Here is an 18,014-nt window from a genome sequence, read left to right on the forward strand (position 1 = left end):
AAAGGTCAGGAGAGGCCACCACCTGCCGCCCCCCCCCACCTCGAACCCCCAGGATCCCACAGCCGACAGGCACCCCCCTGCCTCCCAGGATATGTGTGCCTGTGTGTTTTCCGCCCCTGGAGTTTCCTCCTCCTGAAGTCAGACAGTAGCTGAAGTGTTTTGTAATGAACCGATGAGGCATGCACACGGGGTCAAATCACTTGGGATTCAATCCTGATGCCTCCCATTTCCTAACTGTGAGAGATTTGGGGCCTCGCCTCCAGATCTCACGATGGGACTAATAAAGAGGCTCTTCCTTCCATGTGTTTCTAGGGGTGTAACTGTAGTGTGTAAGTGGATAAAATATATATAATAGAAAGTGTATATATAGGAGCCGGAGCAATAGTATAGCGGCAGGGCATTTGCCTTGCATGCAGACGACTCAGGATAGACCTGGGTTTGATCCCCAGCATCCCAATATAGTCCCCCGAGCCTGCCAGGAACGATTTCTGAGCGCAGAGCCAGGAGTAACCCCTGAGCACTGCCAGCTGTGACCCCCCAAAAAAGGCAAAAAATTAAAAAAACAAACCCAAAAGGTGTATATATAGGGGTCCAGAGTGATAGCACAGTGCCTTGCTCGCAGTCGACCTGGATTCAATCTCTGGCATCCAATATGGTCCCTCAGCCTACCAGGAGTATTTTCTGAGCATAGAGCCAGTTGTAACTACTGAGCACTACTGGCTGTGTGGCCCAAAAAAACAAACAAGATAGTGTATATGTGGGATGAGAGATAGTAGATGGGTAAGGAGATTGCCTTGTGCATGATTCCCCAAGTCCTGCCAGAAGCAGTCTGAGCACAAAGCCTGAGCTCTGCACCAGGTGACAAAAAGACCCAAAACAGTCAAAAAGTATATGGATATCTGTGACAGGTCCTAGTCTCTCTCTCACATGCCAGATGGCTTGGTTTTCTTAAGAAGGAGGGGAAAAAAGTTTTCTCAAAGAAGGAGCCAGAGAGATAGCACAAAAGTGAAAAATATGACTTTCATACTGTTATTGGGTTGGATCCTCAATATTTTATGGTTTCTCGGGCACAGATGGGTGTAGCCTCAAAACTAAAAACAAAACAAAACAAAACAAAAAAAACCCGTAAGATCTAGAAGTAGTAGAGTGACTATCCCAAGGCAGGAACATTCTAGAATGTGAGTCATCTCTTGTTGGGCTACACTCAGTGATGCCCCAGGGCTTACTCCTGGCTCTGTACTCAGGGATCACTCCTGGCAGTGCTTGGTGCTAGGAGACCATATGTAATACCAAGGATCAAACCTGGACAGCCTGGCAAGGGTTGACCTGGATCAAACCTGGCAAGGTAAATGCCCTACCCACTGTACTCTGGCCTGCTTATAGCTCTGGACACTGGATATGTTCCTGTGTAAGCACAACTGGTACTTGGTAAAAAGCATAGTGCTGCATTCTTTTTTTGTTTGGGAACCACACTTGGCTGTGCTCAGTGCTCTATTCTCAGGAATTACTCTTGGCGAGCTTGGATGCCAGGGATTGAAGCCAAGTTGCCGTGTGCAAGGCATGCACTGTACCTTGAGCTGATTTGAGCACATAAACTCCTGTCCACTCAGCTATGGCAATAACCCTGGGACACAGGTGGATAAATTAGAGACTGAAACTCAATGAGACAAGGCACTTATCCCCAACCAGAAAGCTGCCTGTTGGAGCCTAGCATGTTGAGTCTCAATCCAGCTCTGTTTTCACTCAGGTTTCCCTAGGGGTGGATAGATGTCATAGGATCATGGTAGATGGGAGGGATGGACAAGCCCCTGGATATGCTCCAAGTGAATCCAGGAAAAGTTTTGATTTCTCCCAGTCCTCCAGGGTCCTAGCTGGAGCATGATGGAGAATGGGAGAGCCAGGGAGGTGGGGTACAAACGGCCTGGCCCCACAAGGACTCAGATCCTATCAGAAGTCCTCTCTTGGGGGTTGAGAAGCACACAGAGCTGCTCTCTCGCACAGGATGGGGTTGGGCAGGGGGCAAGGGAGCCACTTTGTAATTAGGAGCTGCAAGTTGGGGCCAACAGAATTGTTGGGGGATATTGGGATATAAGACACTTCAAGGCACCCCAGGGCTGGATTGCTCTTACCCGTGTCTGTGTAGGGAGCAGAACCTGGCTTATGATCTGGGGAACCAGAGGGGCACAGATCTATTTAAAATCAGGCAATACCCATGGGAATAAGGGGGCCTCAGAAGAGTTGGCATGAAACATCCAGGCAAAACCTATTTGACTGCCCCTTTAGTCACATGGCACTAAGGTGATGCTACTTGCTTCTCAAATGAAGGACTGAGGGTTCTGTGCAGAGATGTACCCTATGGTCAAGGAAGTGGACAAACACTGTCAGTCCCCACTGCCTAAGTGGAGACCCCCTCTTGCCCCAGAAGCGAGGCTAGGAACCAGCACCTGGGCCATCAAAGGCGTTGCCCAATCCGTCATTGTGATCCCCTTGGAAGAAGGTGATACGGATGTCAGCAGGTCCTGTGACTGGGGCCTCCCAGAATTCCAGTGCTGAGACGTTGCTCCAGAGCTGGAAGGCGGCTCGAACGGCTCCTCGGACGGCTGGTTCAGGCAAGTGCTGTGGCCAGTTCACCAGGCGATAGGATAGGTGTTGCTTGTACCACTTGCTACCTGTCACACAGAGAGGCTGTGTAGGTCAGAGCTGGGTGGTACCTGCTGGGGGGTGTACCAGGGACTCTGCCCCCCCACTCTCAGGATGGGAGATAATCTTTTCTCCAGGGTCATGGAATGTGCCTCCTCTCTTTGGCAGAGAGGGCTCTAGACTGGCAGGTCAACCTCTGCCTTGGAGCACTCAGGGTTGGTGTATTGGCCCTGGGAGAGCCTGATGTGGTGGGAGAGAAGCGGCCTCTGTTCAGGAAAAGCCCCCCAACATGAAGGGCCTTCTGGCCAAGGTCTCATAGTCCCACAGGCTGGACTGAGCCTGAAACAAGCCCCCTCCTCCCAAGTCATCCTCCTGCTGGCAGCAAGACCTGGGCCCTGTGCAAGGGAAGGAAGGGGGGGAGGGATGCAGACTGGCGTGCTTGCTCTCCCCCTCTTCTCTCCTCACCACTTCCCCCCTCCTTCTGGCCTCTTGGAGACTTCATCCTGCGGCTGCCAAGTGGCCATAGACCCATTTATTTGAGGTCTTTCCCTGACCCCTGCCCCTCCCCCTCACTTCCTCAGGGACTCTGGTGAGCTCGGAGGTGAAAACAAATGAGAACAAAGGGTGTGTTCCCTGCTGGCTCAGATTCCGTTTTCCATCTCTGCTTAGTTTCTCTCCCTCTGCCCCACACCACCGTGCCTCCCAGATGGCTGCACCCCAGAGCCACTGAGTCCCGGGTGCATCTACCCCTCCACATGCCCAGGGACCAGGGTGCTTAGCAGGTCCAGAACCCCACTTTCAAACCTTGTGAGGAGGTTCTGCATCCTGCAAGCTCAGGGATTGGGACCATGATTTACTGAGTGGAGGCAGAACTCGGGGCCCAGAACTGGGCTGTGTTTTGGACTTCAATTTCTCAAGTTAACCAGAATCCTTGGAGCAGGAGGGGCAGGGAACTCAGGCCTGAGGAAGGTCGTGATTGTGGGTCAGGAGGGAATCTGTACAGAGCTAGTTTTGGGACTTTTTCTGTGCTCTGTTCGGGGGAAACTGAACCTTAGGATCAGGGTCAGATCCTGTCCAGATCCTGGAAGGAGCATGCAACTGAGACCAGACATGAACCTGAACCCTCTGTGCCTCATCCAGAGAAGCAGGCACAAGTGCTAAGGCTCAAGGTTTGTCACTTAACCCCGCAAGGCCCGTGCAGGTCAGAGCGTCTGCAGGACTGGAGTTCCTCCAGCTGGAAACAAGCTCTGGGCGCTGGGTCCCTCCCCAGCTTCCAGCCCCTGGGGGAGGGGCGGCTCTGCCCAGCCCCGGAGCCAAGTTCCATGCAGGCTGCTCCCAGGCTGGGTTTGGCCTGGCACTCGCCCAACCCCGCCCCGCCAGTGGCCAGCCCTCAGGGAGGGTTCTGAGGCAAGTGAGGAGCCAGGGAAACGCTGGGGAAGGCCTGGGGTTCGGAGGCAACCCCTACCCAGATTCATCATGTGCCAACACGCTTCTTATGGATCCCCATGGGGTCAGCTGGCTGGCTCCTTCCCACTGTGAGAAGTTGACAAACTCCCAGACTCTCACCCCAATTTGCAAACGTGTAGAAGAAATGTCGAGACTGTTTCCTTCTGCTAGGCAGAAGGTTCTACAGGAATGGGAGAGGGTGATCTATACCTCTTGTATTAAGGCAGTCTTCCTGAAGTGGGGGATAGTCTCCCTACCTTTCTGGAGGGCACTAAAATGATGCGGAGTAGCCACATGTGTAATATGGTGCTGTCTGTTCCATAAAGAGGGGCCCAGGCAGGGCTGGAGCAATAGGACAGCATGTAGAGAGCGCTTGCCTTAAATGGGTGCCTCACTCAGGATGGATCCTCAGCATCCCATAAGGTCCCTTGAGCCACCAGGAATGATCCCTGAGGGCAGAGTCAGGAGGCCAGGTGTGGCCTCCCAAGCAAACGAAAAATTAACTAATAAAGAAGGCTGTGAGTACAGTGATTCGATTTCCTGCACTTGTGCCTGAGCATTGTGGGGTATAGCCCTGGTTTCTCAAGCACAGCAGGGCCTGGACAGCGTTGCATACTGGGACTCTTTTTTTTTGGGGGGGGGGGAAGGGTTTGGCTCACACCCGGCCATACTCAGGGGTTATTCCTGTCTGCGCTCAGAAGTTGCTCCTGGCAGGCTCGGGGGACCCGGGATTGGAACCAGGACCCATCCTTTGTTGGCCACGTGCAAGGCATACGCCTTATCGCTGTTGCTATCGCTCCAGCTCTGCATCTGGAACTCTTGTGCTAAATCACTGGCCTGGTTGATCAAGAACCATTGGTAGGATCCCCCAGTCTCCGGAACACTGATTGTGAGGTTCCTACCTACCCAAAAGAAGGTATTTTTGAGGCTGGGATGTGTGGCTCAGTGGTAGAGCACTTGCCTTGCATATATGAAGCCTTAGGTTTTGAGCAAATGGAATGGGCAGAAATAAAAAAGAGGGCCCGGAGAGATAGCACAGCCGTGTTTGCCTTGCAAGCAGCCGATCCAGGACCAAAGGTGGTTGGTTCGAATCCCGGTGTTCCATATGGTCCCCCGTGCTTGCCAGGAGCTATTTCTGAGCAGACAGCCAGGAGTAACCCCTGAGCACTGCCGGGTGTGACCCAAAAACAAAAAAAAAAAAAAAAAAGAAATAAAAAAGAAAGATTTTGGGGCCAGAGAGATAGAATAGAGGTAGGGTGTTTGCCTTTCATGCAGAAAGTTGGTGTTTCAAATCCCAGCATCCCATATGGTGCCCCGAGCCTGCCCGGGGCGATTTCTGGGCATAGTGCTTGGAGTAACTTCACTTTGTTACCGGGCCACACCCGGTAACGCTCAGGGGTTACTTCTGGCTATGCGCTCAGAAGTCGCTCCTAGCTTGGGGACCATATGGGAAACCGGGGGATCGAACCGCTGTCCATCCAAGGACAGGACATCCAAGCGCAGGCAAGGCAGGCACCTTACCTCTAGTGCCACCACCCGGCCCCAACAAACAAAAAAATTAAAAAAAATAATAATAATTTTGAGGGGAGTACTGAGAAAAAAAATTTTTTTCTGAAGAGGGGAAAATAAGCCAAATAAATTTGTGAACCTCTCCTTTGGTGGTTTAGTGATAGCCCCAACTTTGACAAAGTCCTGTGGTTTGTGTGTGTGTGTGTGTGTGTGTGTGTGTGTGTGTGTGTGTGTGTGTGTGCGCGCGCGTGCATGCCAGGTGCTGTTTAGGGTGGGGAAGGCACCATGTCCTGTTACCCATCCCTGACTTTGGACTGGCGCCATGCTACTCTAAGGGCCGCATGAGAAAAGCAGTGAGAGGGCTCAGGCTGCCCAGGCACTTCCTTCCTGGCCGACACATCAATACGCCTTACTCCTGAGGAAACTGCTATTTTCTTTCATTTCTTTATTTTTTTGTTTTGCTTTCTGGCCCCACCCTGCCCTGCCATCCTCAAGACTTACTCCTGGCTCTGGATCCTCTACTTAGAACTTATATAACAAAGTATGGCATTTCTCCAAGCCCCAGTCTCATTTGCAAAGTGAAGTTGAAATGAAATAGCAAATAAATAAGGAACAGTAAGGAAAGCTGTATCACATGTAGTAAGTGCTCATTAAACATCTATTCCTGGGCTGAAGTGATAGGACAGTGGCTAGGGAGCTTGCCTTGCACATGGTGGACCAGAATCCCTTAAGACACTCCATGCACCACCATGAGTGATCCCTGAGCACAGAGCTGGAGTAAGCCCTGAGCACCACTGGGTATGACCCCTAAACCAAAAAGTAAAATAAGGCTAAGAGGATCTGGAGAGAGTTCTCAAAGGGCTGAGCATGTGCTTTGCCCCAGCTTCCATTTCAGCACTGCATGATCCTCTAAGCACTGAGGGGATCAATCCCCAGGCCCAGATGTTGAAGATGATGATGTTCCCTCTCATATCCGAATGCTTTAGGGTTAAAGGAGCAACTGCACTTAAAATTATACATTAACAACTTCTTCCTTTCCTTCTTTCCTTCCTTCCTTCTCCTTCCTTCCTTCCTTCCTTCCTTCCTTCCTTCCTTCCTTCCTTCCTTCCTTTCTTCCTCTCTCTTTTCTTTCTTTTGTTTTGTTTTTTGTTTGTTTGTTTGTTTTGGGCCACACCTGGTGAAGCTCAGGGATTATTCCTGGCTATGCTCTCAGAAATAACTCCTGGCTTGGGGGACCGTATGGGTCACCGGAGGATCGAACCGCAGTCTGTCCTAGGCTAGTGCACACAAGGCAAATGCCCTACCATTTGCGCCACCACGCTGGCCCCATAAACAGCTTCAGGGGTTACTCCTGGTTCTACCCTCAGAAATCACTCCTGGCAGGCTCGGGGGATATGGGACGCTGGGATTCAAACTGCCGTCCTTCTGTAGGCAAGGCAAACGCCTTACTTGCATGCTATCTCTCCGTCTCCATAAACAACTTCTTAGCAATGTTTTTATTGATTATCGGTTGGTTTTCCTTTAGGGGCCACATATGGTGGTGCTCATGCTTGCTTACTAGCTCTGTACTCTAAGGTCCTTCCCGGCAGTGCTCAGAGCACCATGTATTATCTGGTATCAAACTGGGATCAGCACATGCAAAGCAAACACCTTAACCCCTGCACTATTTCTCCACCCCCAAGTGTTAAACTGTGACATGTTTCCTAGGGCCTAGGAAGTGATCTTGCCTGACATGCTCTTAACCCCTCTGTAGGGATCTTGATCTCCCTCCTGCTGTAGTAAAGGAAATGAGGCTATCAGGGTTCATGTGAGCAAGAAGAAATGCTTTGTCTAACCTGGTCACACTGTCACTACTGGGTCCTAGTCAAACAATGAAATAGGCTAAGCTGGTGAGCAGGGCCACCATTCTGGGTGGTGTTAAGCAAATGTTTGTCTCTTCCCTCAAAGATGCTATACACAGGACAGTCACAGGGGGAAGTTCCCTTAGCTCCTCCCTTGATGCCTGAAATATGACAGTCTCTAAAGGGCACATTCCTGGGGCTCTATCACTTGTGAGGGACAGTGGGGCCAATGCTCAGGGAGACCCACTCTGGACAGCTCCACTCTGCACTATCCACAGGATCTACCATCCATTGAATTCACAGTATCACTCCACTGAATCAAAACTCTTCTTTCTGGGGGCTGGAGAAATAGCATGGAGGTAAGGTGTTTGCCTTTCATGCAGGAGGTCATCGGTTCAAATCCCAGCGTCCCATATGGTCCCCCGTGCCAGCCAGGAGCAATTTCTGAGCGTGGAGCCAGGAATAACCCCTGAGCACTGCTGGGTGTGACCCAAAAACCACAAAAAAAAAAAAAAAAAAAAAAACTCTTCTTTCTTTTGCAACCTCAAAGGACACACATCTCAGAAGAAGAAAGAGAGTAAGTGACTTGGCCCAGGTCATATAATTGAACCTACAAGCTCCTGACAGGGGCAGCAGAAAGGGAGTTTTTTGGGCTGGAGAGATAGCACAGCGGTAGGGCATTTGCCTTGCAAGCAGCTGACCCAGAACCAACAGTGGTTCAAACCCAACATCCCATATGGTCCCCCGTGCCTGCCAGGAGTGATTTCTGAGCACAGAGCCAGGAGTAACCCCTGAGTGCCGCTGGGTGTGGCCCAAAAACCAAAAGAAGAAAGGAAGGAAGAAAGGAAGGAAGGAAGGAAGGAAGGAAGGAAGGAAGGAAGGAAGGAAGGAAGGAAGGAAGGAAGGAAGGAAGGAAGGAAAGAAGGGAGGGAGGGAGGGAGGGAGGGAGGGAGGGGGGGGGGAGGGAGGGAGGGAGGGAGGGAGGGAGGGAGGGAGGGAGGAAGGGAGGAAGGAAGGGAGGAAGGAAGGAAGGAAGGAAGGAAGGAAGGAAGGAAGGAAGGAAGGAAGGAAGGAAGGAAGGAAGGAGAGTTTTTCTATTTTGTTTTGTTTTGTTTTGTTTTTTGGGTCATACTCGGCAGCGCTCAGGGGTCACTCCTGGCTCTACACTCAGAAATCGCACCTGGCAGGCACAGGAGACCATATGGAATGCTGGGATTTGAACCACTGTCTTTCTGCATGCAAGGTAAATGCGCTACCTCCATGCCATCTCTCTGGCCTGAGTTTTTCTATTTTATAAGAATCATTCAGACCCAGTGGCTCCTTCTCCCTTCTCTGTGCTATCCAGAACACAGCAGGAACCTGCACATGGCGAGGGCCCTACATGCAGGGCATCTTCCCAAGCCTGCCTCCTTGCTTTTCCAGCATTGAAGCAGCCTGGGAACCGCAGCATGAATGTGTTAATACCATAGTTGTTTTGGCAAGCATAGCCTCTAACAGCTGAGGGTCCCCGCCCACAATTTCCTTATGGACCAGCTAAGAAATAAAAACAAACTCTGCACCTCCTGTCTAATTCATAACGGATGTGGTTGGTAAGAGCAGTAAATGCTGTTGAAAGAGGCAATAGCCCAATGTGCTCTGTCAATTAATGAAAGGATAAAAGCCTGACTGAATGGCCCCGTTTCCTTAAAAACCTTGATCATGGGGGCTGGAGTGATAGTACAGCGTTAAGACGTTTGCCTTGGGGCCGGAGAGATAGCATGGAGGTAAGGCGTTTGCCTTTCATGCAGGAGGTCATCAGTTCGAATCCCGGCGCCCCATATGGTCCTCTGTGCCTGCCAGGAGCAATTTCTGAGCGTGGAGCCAGAAATAACCCGAGCACTGCCTGGTGTGACCCAAAAACCACAAAAAAAAAAAAAAAAAAAAAAAAAAAAGACGTTTGCCTTGCACACCGCCAACCCAGGATAAAAGGTGGTTTGAACCCTGGCATTCCATATGGTCCCCCCAGCCTGCCAGGAGAGATTTTTCAGGGGTTACTCCTGGCTCTATGCTCAGAAATCGCTTTTGGCAGGCTTGGGGGACCATATGGGATGCTGGGATTTGAACCACCTTCCTTCTGCATGCAAGGCAAAAGCCCTACCTTCATGCTATTGCTCCGAGCCCAGGATATATATATATATAAATATATATATATTTATTTATTTATTTATTGGTTTTTTGGGCCACACCCATTTGACGCTCAGGGGTTACTCCTGGCTAAGCGCTCAAAAATTGCCCCTGGCTTGGGGGGACCATATGGGACGCCGGGGGATTGAACTGTGGTCTGTCCTTCGCTAGTGCTTGCAAGACAGACACCTTACCTCTAGCGCCACCTCACCGGCCCCAACCCAGGAGATATTTTTGAGCACTGAGCCAGGAGTAACCTGAGTGCCGCTGGGTGTGACCCATCCCCCCTAAAAAAAACCCAAATAAACAAAAGAAACTTGGATCATTGTGAGGCTGATGCCATAATAGAGCAGGTAGGACAATTGCCTTGCATATAACCAACCTGGGTTCAATCCTCACACCGCATATGATCTCCTGGGTAGTCAGGAGTAAGTTTGAGCATAATGAATGGGACCACCCCCCAAAGAAAGCTTTTGGGGTCCAGAGTGATAGAACAGCGGTAGGGCGTTTGCCTTGCTTGTGGCTGACCCGGGACAGACCCAGGTTCGATTCTGCCATCCCAAATGGTTCCATGAACCTGCCAGGAACAATTTCTGAGCACAGAGCCAGGAGTAAGCCCTGATACCGCCGGGTGTGGCCCAAAAACCAAAATAAATAAATAATTTTGGGGGGGTTTGGGCCACACCCGGCGGTGTTCAGGGTTTTCTTCTGGCTATCTGCTCAGAAATAGCTCCTGGCAGGCATGGGGGACCGTATGGGACACCGGGATTCGAACCAACCACCTTTGGTCCTGGATTGGCTGTTTGCAAGGCAAAAGCCGCTGTGCTATCTCTCCGGGCCCAATAAATAATTTTTTAAAAAAGCTTTCGTTGGGGCTGCAGCGATGGTGCAGCAGTAGGACGTTTGCCTTGCACACAGCTGACCCAGGATGGACTGCAGTTCGATCCCCTGGAGTCCCATAAGCCAGGAGTGATTTCTTGTTTGCTTGTTTTGGGGGGTATTTTTTGGGGGGTCACACCCGGTAGAGCTCTGGGGTTACTCCTGGGTCTATGCTCAGAAATCGCCCCTGGAAGGCACGGGGGACCATATGGGATGCCGGGATTCGAACCACCATCTTTCTGCATGCAAGGCAAACACTCTACTATCTCTCGGCCTCAACAATAATTTTTTTTTAAATGTGTTGTGATGAGGGGCCAGAGCAGTGGCACAGGGCTTAAGGCAGGGGTCTCAAACTCGCGGCCCTTGGGCCATTTGCGGCCCTCCGTACAACATTTTGTGGCCCACGGCCTGCCTTCAAATATCACAGTTTTCGCAATTATTCGCTTACCGAATAATCGCAATAAAAATCGCATTAAACATTTGCATACCCCGAGCAGTTCCGTTGGGGTATGCAAATGTTTAATGCGATTTTTGCTAATTTATTTCTTACTAATGCGATTTTTATTGCGAATATTCGGTAAGCAAAATCCCTTATGCGGCCCTGCCTCACCCCGACTTTGCCTCCTGCGGCCCCCAGGTAAATTGAGTTTGAGAACCCTGGCTTAATGCGTGCGCTAGCCTAGGATGAACCGAGGTTCAATCCCCTGGCGTCCCATATGGTTCCCCAAGCCAGGGGCGATTTCTGAGCGCAGGAGTAACCCTTGAGCGGCACCGGGTGTAGCCACAAAAAAAAAAAAAAAACAAAAAAAAAAGTGTTGTGATAAAATTTTCATAAAAAGAAAATCTACAAACAGAAAATGGATTACTAGGGGCCGGCGTGGTGGCGCTAGAGGTAAGGTGTCTGCCTTGCCAGTGCTAGACTAGGACGCACCGAGGTTCGATCCCTCGGCGTCCCATATGGTCCCCCAAGCCAGGGGCGACTTCTGAGCTCATAGCCAGTAGAAACCCCTGAGCGTCACCGTCACCGGGTGTGGCCCAAAAACAAACAAACAAACAAAAAATGGATTACTAGGGGCCAGAGCAATAGCACAGTGGGTATTTGCCTTGCATGCAGTCAACCCGATATATGGTCCCCTGAGCCTGTCAGGAGCGATTTTGGAGCACAGAGTCAGGAGTAACCCTGAATGCTGTCAGGTGTGGCCCCAAAACCAAGAGGGAGGGAGGGAGGGAGGGAGGAGGGAGGAAGGGAGGGAGGAGGGAGAGAGGGAGGGAAGAAGGGAGAAAGGGAGGAAGAGAGGGAGGGAGGGAGGAGGAAGGAAGGAAGGAAGGAAGGAAGGAAGGAAGGAAGGAAGGAAGGAAGGAAGGAAGGAAGGAAGGAAGGAAGGAAGGAAGGAAGGAAAAGAACAAGGGTTAGTAGTTGCCAGGGGCTGGGGCAGAAGGACCTAGGAGTGACCACCTAGTGGGTATGAGGTTTGTTTTTTGAGGTAATGATAATGTTCTGGAATTAGACTGTGGTAATAACTGCACAATTGTGTAAACAGATGAAAAACCACTGAATTATATACTCCCAGTGAGCCAGTAGTATCAGCATAAGTTATGGTTCAAAAAGCTGCTAAAAATGTGCTGAAAAAAAAAAAAAACACTGATGGTTGAATCAATCACAGCTTTGTTCAATAATTCTGATGAAAAAGAATTGATTCTGATGACAACAGTTTTGGTGAACTATAAAGGGAACAAGAGAGCAGCAGCTTAACCACTTTGCATCAAATACTGAGGAAAGAATTTACTGGGCTGGAGGGGGCTGCCCTGGGAAATACTTATGCAGTGAGTCATCTATGTAGGCATAATTCTGATTTAAATGTCTGCGCTACAAAACATCCATTTGAAAAGATGTATGCATGCCTATGTTCATTGTAGTGCTGAGTACAATAGCCAGGAGATGAAAACAACCCAAATGTGAGTGGATGAAGAAGTTATGGTATATATACACAATGCAATATGATGCAGGCATAAGAAAAGATGAAATCTATAGTCTGCTACAGCATGGACGAAACTACATGGCATTGTGTTAAGTAAAATAAATCAAGGAAGAAGTCAAGTACCAAATGATTTCACTCATCTATGACGAAACAAGGGACTAGATAGTATTTATTCTTTTCTTTCTTTTTTTTTTTTTCAGTCACACCTTGTGACGCTCAGGGGTTACTCCTGGCTATACACTCAGAAATCGCTCCTGGCTTGGGGGACCATATGGGACACCGGGGGATGGAACCATGGTCAGTCCTAGGCTAACTAGAGCAAGGCCTTATGCCCTGCACCACTGCTTCGGCCCTATATTTTTATGTTTTTGTTTTTGGCCACACTAGCTGATACTCATGGGTTACTCCTGCTCTGCACTCAGGAATTACTCCTGGTGATGCTGGGAGAATACTGGGGATCAAACCTGGGTTGGCCATGTGCAAGGAAAGCGCTTTACCCACTCTACTGTTGCTCTGGCCCCAGAACTAGACAGTATTGAACGATGATCAATCCTTGGTTTTGACTGAAGAACTGAGATGTGCTATGGAAATAGTACCCTCCCCCAAGCAATGGAGAGAGGAGGCAAATAGATTAATTAGAAGAGAAGGAGGGGGCCAGAGTGATAGCATAGCAGTAAAGCATTTGTCTTGCACGCAGCCAACCTGGAACGAACCCGGGTTTGATCTTTGGCAGCCATATCGTCCCAGAGCCTGCCAGGAGCAATTTCTGAGTGCAGAGCCAGGAGTATCCCCTGTGCTACTGGGTATGGCCCAAAAACCAAAAATAAAATAAAATAAAAGAAGAGGAGGGTCCTGGGGCCAGAGAGATAGTATGGAGGTAAGGAGTTTGCCTTTCATGCAGAAGGACGATGGTTCGAATCCCGGCATCCCATATGGTCCCCAGAGCCTGCCAGGAGCGATATCTGAGAGTGGAGCCAGGAGTGACCCCTGAGCACTGCCGGGTATGATCCAAAAACCAAAAAAAAAAAAAAAAAAAGAAGAGGATGATCCTGGCCACTTTGGTGGCAGTGAAGATGCAGCAATTTATATATAAAACCACAAAACTACCACTATTATAAGCATTACCCAAGTTACAATTTTTTAAAAGTCAGTGTTTATTACATGGCTCTCACACCACATATGCCAATGCTCAGGGGTTATTCCTGGCTCTCCAGACAAAAATCTCTCAGTTACCATATGGGATTCTGGGGTCGAATCCAGGCCAGCCATATACAAGGCAAGAGCCCTACCCAGCCCGAAATTTCCAACCTGGATTTTCTTTTTGTTTTTGGGTCACACCTGGCAGCACTAAGAGGATACTCCTGGCAGGCTTGGGGGACCATATGGGATGCCAAAGATCAAACTAAGGTCGGCCACGTGCAAGGCAAATGCCCTATCTCTGTACTATCGCTCTGGGCCCGTCAAACTGGATTTTTTAATGGTTATAAATTTCTGCTGCAGGGAAAACATAATCTGGGGTCTGAACTAGCACATTTGGGAATGTGTTCTTCCACCTGAACCAATAACCCCCCACCCTACTTCATAAATACACACACACACACACACACACACACACACACACACACACACACCATTTGGGAATGTGTTCTTCCACCTGAGCCAATAACCCCCCCACCCTACCCCATAAATACACACACACACACACACACACACACACACACACACACACACACACATCTCACTGAGTTCTAGCTGCACTCACCTTGCTTTGCAAAGCGTTTCTTTCGTCTCGTTCTGGTCCGGGGTCCAGCAAACAGGGCACTGATCCTCGAAGTCTGGGACCCCTGCCTATTAGCATCTGCCACACCACAGCGGGGCAGTGTCATCTGACGCAGAGTGGCAGGGTCCAGTACACCACTGACTGGCAGTTGGGACACCCACTGGAACTCCCTGTCAAGAGGAACTGAGGTGACTGACTAGGAAAGGAGAAAAGATGGTGGGGTGAAGGCAGGGAGTGCCCCTTGGGAAAGCTGGGGAGGCAGAAAAGGAGGAAGCAATGGGACATAGCCTTCTAAGAGGAGGGAGGTACCCCCAAATATTGCTTTCTAGTATCCCCAAGTCCTCCACACACCCTTCTCCCCCTACCTGATGGCATTGCTGAATTGTGTGAAGGTGGGGGCACTGGAGGTGCCTGCACTGAGGTATCCGTACTTCTCCAGGAATGCCTAGGGGAAGAGGAACATTAACTTTGCCCATGACCCATCGTTCTCTGTTCTCCCATGGTCTCCAAATTGCCCACAGTACACACAGCATCCTAGAGGCCCCTTTGCCTTCTAGCAGGAAGTCCTGGGATGAAGACATTGAACTGAACTCCACTACCCCTGAAAGACTAGATGGTCGCCAGCAAGTCTCTCACTATATCTGAATCTTTGAACTCTAACTTCTTTTTTTTTTTTTTTTTTTTTTGGTTTTTGGGCCACACCCGGTGATGCTCAGGGGTTGCTCCTGGCTGTCTGCTCAGAAATCGCTCCTGGCAGGCACGGGGGACCATATGGGACACCGGGATTCGAACCAACCATTTGGTCCTGGATTGGCTGCTTGCAAGGCAAACGCCGCTGTGCTATCTCTCCGGGCCCTCTAACTTCTTTTTTTATTTTTAATTTTATTTGATTGAAACAGTTGTGATCAACAGAATCCTTCATAATTGAATTTAAGATATACAAGGAGTCAGGGCTCTTCCACCACCAGTGTCAACGTCCCTCCATCAATGGACTCAGATTGCATCCTATACCACCACTCTTTGCTCCCTGGCCTGCCTGTATAATAGACACCTTAAAGTTTAGATTTTTTTTAGTTTATTCACCCTAACTTCTAAAACTGACCACGCAGTCCCTATTCTGCAGATCTAGATTTCACAACATTAAATCCTGTTAGGAAATGACTTCTCTCAGCCATAGAGCCAGAAAGAGCTCCTGAGCATCATTACCTGTGGCCCAAGTTCCCTCTCCAAGAAGACAGCTATACTCAAATCCACAGAGGAGGCTGAACACTTGCAGGGGCTTGGGGATTAGCCAGTCAGGACTCAGTGTCTATTTTCTTTTTCGCCTTTTGTCTATAGGCCACATGCTGCAGTGCTCAGGGCTTATTCCTGGCTCTGTGACTGAGAATCATATATTACTCCTGGTGAAATTCAGAGAATCATATGTGGTTCCAGGTATCAAACCTGGGTCTGCCATGTACAAGGAAAGAGCCCTACACACTGTTACCTCTCTCAGACCATCTGTGTCTACTTTCATCTTCTAAGGTTTATTTGAAAGAGGTTTATTTGGGCCCGGAGAGATAGCACAGTGGTGTTTGCCTTGCAAGCAGCCAATCCAGGACCTAAGGTGGTTGGTTCAAATCCCGGTGTCCCATATGGTCCCCCGTGCCTGCCAGGAGCTATTTCTGAGCAGACAGCCAGGAGTAACCCCTGAGCATCACCGGGTGTGGCCCAAAAACCAAAAAAAAAAAAAGAGGTTTATTTGAAAGACAGCAAATAAACATAGGGGTAAGAGAATTAAGTAGACACAAAACTATTTGTTATTGTTCTTCTTCATTGATTTATTAGTACTTCAACACCGTGGCTTTCTATTTTTCCCTTTGCAACTGTAATCCATTGAGGGATACAGAATGCATTAAGGAAATTTGAGTGGTTTAATCTAGAAAACTATTTCCTGCTCAAAATAGTGTGGTTTTATGGAATAGCCACCGGGCTTCGAATCAAGAATCTGTCCCCAATCCTGGCTACTGGGTGGCCAGGGGTAAATTACTTCATCTCACTGAGCCTCTGTCTCTTTACCTACATCATGAGAACAGAGTAGCTCCGGCAAAATATTTCCAAGGATTCAATAAAACAAGGCGTGTCTAGTACAGTGGTCAAATACATAATAGCTGCTCAGTTAATCATGTTTCTAGTTGATACCTTCTAGGGAAAATCAAACAGACTTTGGGACTGAGACTATTATGGGTAGGCAAAGGCTGCTCCACCATTTGTTTTTCATTCTCTGCCCTGTTCTAGCCCTGCCTTGTCCCCTTCCTACCCCTTACCTGGGTTTCCCTGACTGAAATGGAAATAAGGATCCTCCAACGGAGGCCCATGGATTCATATCCCTTTGAAGCAGTTTGGCATTGTGCATTACTCTGGGAAGATTGGTTATCAGGCTGCAGTTCCCTTGCTTCACCCACCCAGCCCTTATCAGGAAATTGGCTCTGATTCTGGAACTCTGAAGTCTCCTGACAGAGGGAAGGAAGGGAAGCAACCAGTACAGGAGGGAAAATTGACAGCAGCGGCGTTTCCTGTTTCCTGGTGTGCCTGGTACTTTGGTAGGCAAAGTGGGATGGAGAGAAAGGCAGGGAGGAGAGGCCTTTTCCAGGGCTCCTTCAGTGGGCAAGTGCTGACTCTTGGGGACCCTGTGGGTGGCAAGGCAGAGCTGAATGTTCAGTAGGCAGTGGGAGCCTATGTCCAGGACAGCAGCCAAAAGACACCAAAAGAATGAGAGAAAGAAATTTTAAGAATTTGACATTTTCTATTTCCATAATAGCACTCAAGTATTATAATGGGGAAAAACCAGACTTAAGGACTTAAAAGACACAGATATGGGCTGGCACAGCATGACAGACCTGAGTATGATCTCCAGCATCCCATATGGTCCTCTGAGCCTGCCAGGAGTAAGTTCTGAGCACAGAGCCAGGAATAACCCCTGAGTGCCACCGGGTATGATTCCCCCCCCCAAATAAAAATACCCAGATTTCATTTTATTTATTTATTTATTTTTAGTTTTTGGGCCACACTCATTGATGCTCAGGGGTTACTCCTGGCTATGCGCTCAGATATCGCTCCTGGCTTGGGGGACCATATGGGACGCCGGGGATCGAACCGCGGTCCGTCCTAGGCTAGCGCAGGCAAGGCAGGCGCCTTACCTCTAGCGCCACCACCCGGCCCCCAGATTTTATTTTTTTTTATTTTTTTTTTTTTTTTGTTGTTTTTTTGTTTTTGTTTTTGTTTTTGGTTTTTGGGCCACACCCTGTGACGCTCAGGGGTTACTCCTGGCTATGCGCTCAGAAGTCGCTCCTGGCTTCTTGGGGGACCATATGGGACGCCGGGGGATCGAACCGCGGTCCATCCTAGGCTAGCGCAGGCAAGGCAGGCACCTTACCTCCAGCGCCACCGCCCGGCCCCCAGATTTTATTTTTATTTATTTATTTATTTTTTTTTTTTTTGGTTTTTGGGCCACACCCGGTGACGCTCAGGGGTTACTCCTGGCTATGCGCTCAGAAGTCGCTCCTGGCTTGGGGGACCATATGGGACGCCGGGGGATCGAACCGCGGTCCGTCTCCTAGGCTAGCGCAGGTAAGGCAGGCACCTTACCTCGAGCGCCACCGCCCGGCCCCAGATTTTATTTTTAATTACATTAAAAAAACATATAGGCGGGCCCGGAGAGATAGCACAGCGGCGTTTGCCTTGCAAGCAGCCAATACAGGACCAAAGGTGGTTGGTTCGAATCCCGGTGTCCCATAT

The 18,014-nt window shown here is 49.4% G+C and overlaps 1 protein-coding gene across 1 annotated transcript in view; it reads right to left on the bottom strand.

The window, feature by feature from the left end:
- Positions 1-18,014, bottom strand: part of MMP28 (matrix metallopeptidase 28) — a 50,309-nt gene that overhangs the window by 5,958 nt on the left and 26,337 nt on the right. Inside the window, exons 4-6 of the mRNA XM_049790314.1 lie at positions 14,603-14,682; positions 14,220-14,407; positions 2,445-2,669 (exon numbers count right to left, since the gene is read on the bottom strand). Coding sequence (XP_049646271.1) covers positions 2,445-2,669; positions 14,220-14,407; positions 14,603-14,682 — 493 coding nt within the window. The remainder of the gene's footprint in view (positions 1-2,444; positions 2,670-14,219; positions 14,408-14,602; positions 14,683-18,014) is intronic.

This window comes from Suncus etruscus, chromosome 1 (assembly GCF_024139225.1).
Source record: "Suncus etruscus isolate mSunEtr1 chromosome 1, mSunEtr1.pri.cur, whole genome shotgun sequence".
NCBI classification, from domain to species: Eukaryota; Metazoa; Chordata; class Mammalia; order Eulipotyphla; family Soricidae; genus Suncus; species Suncus etruscus.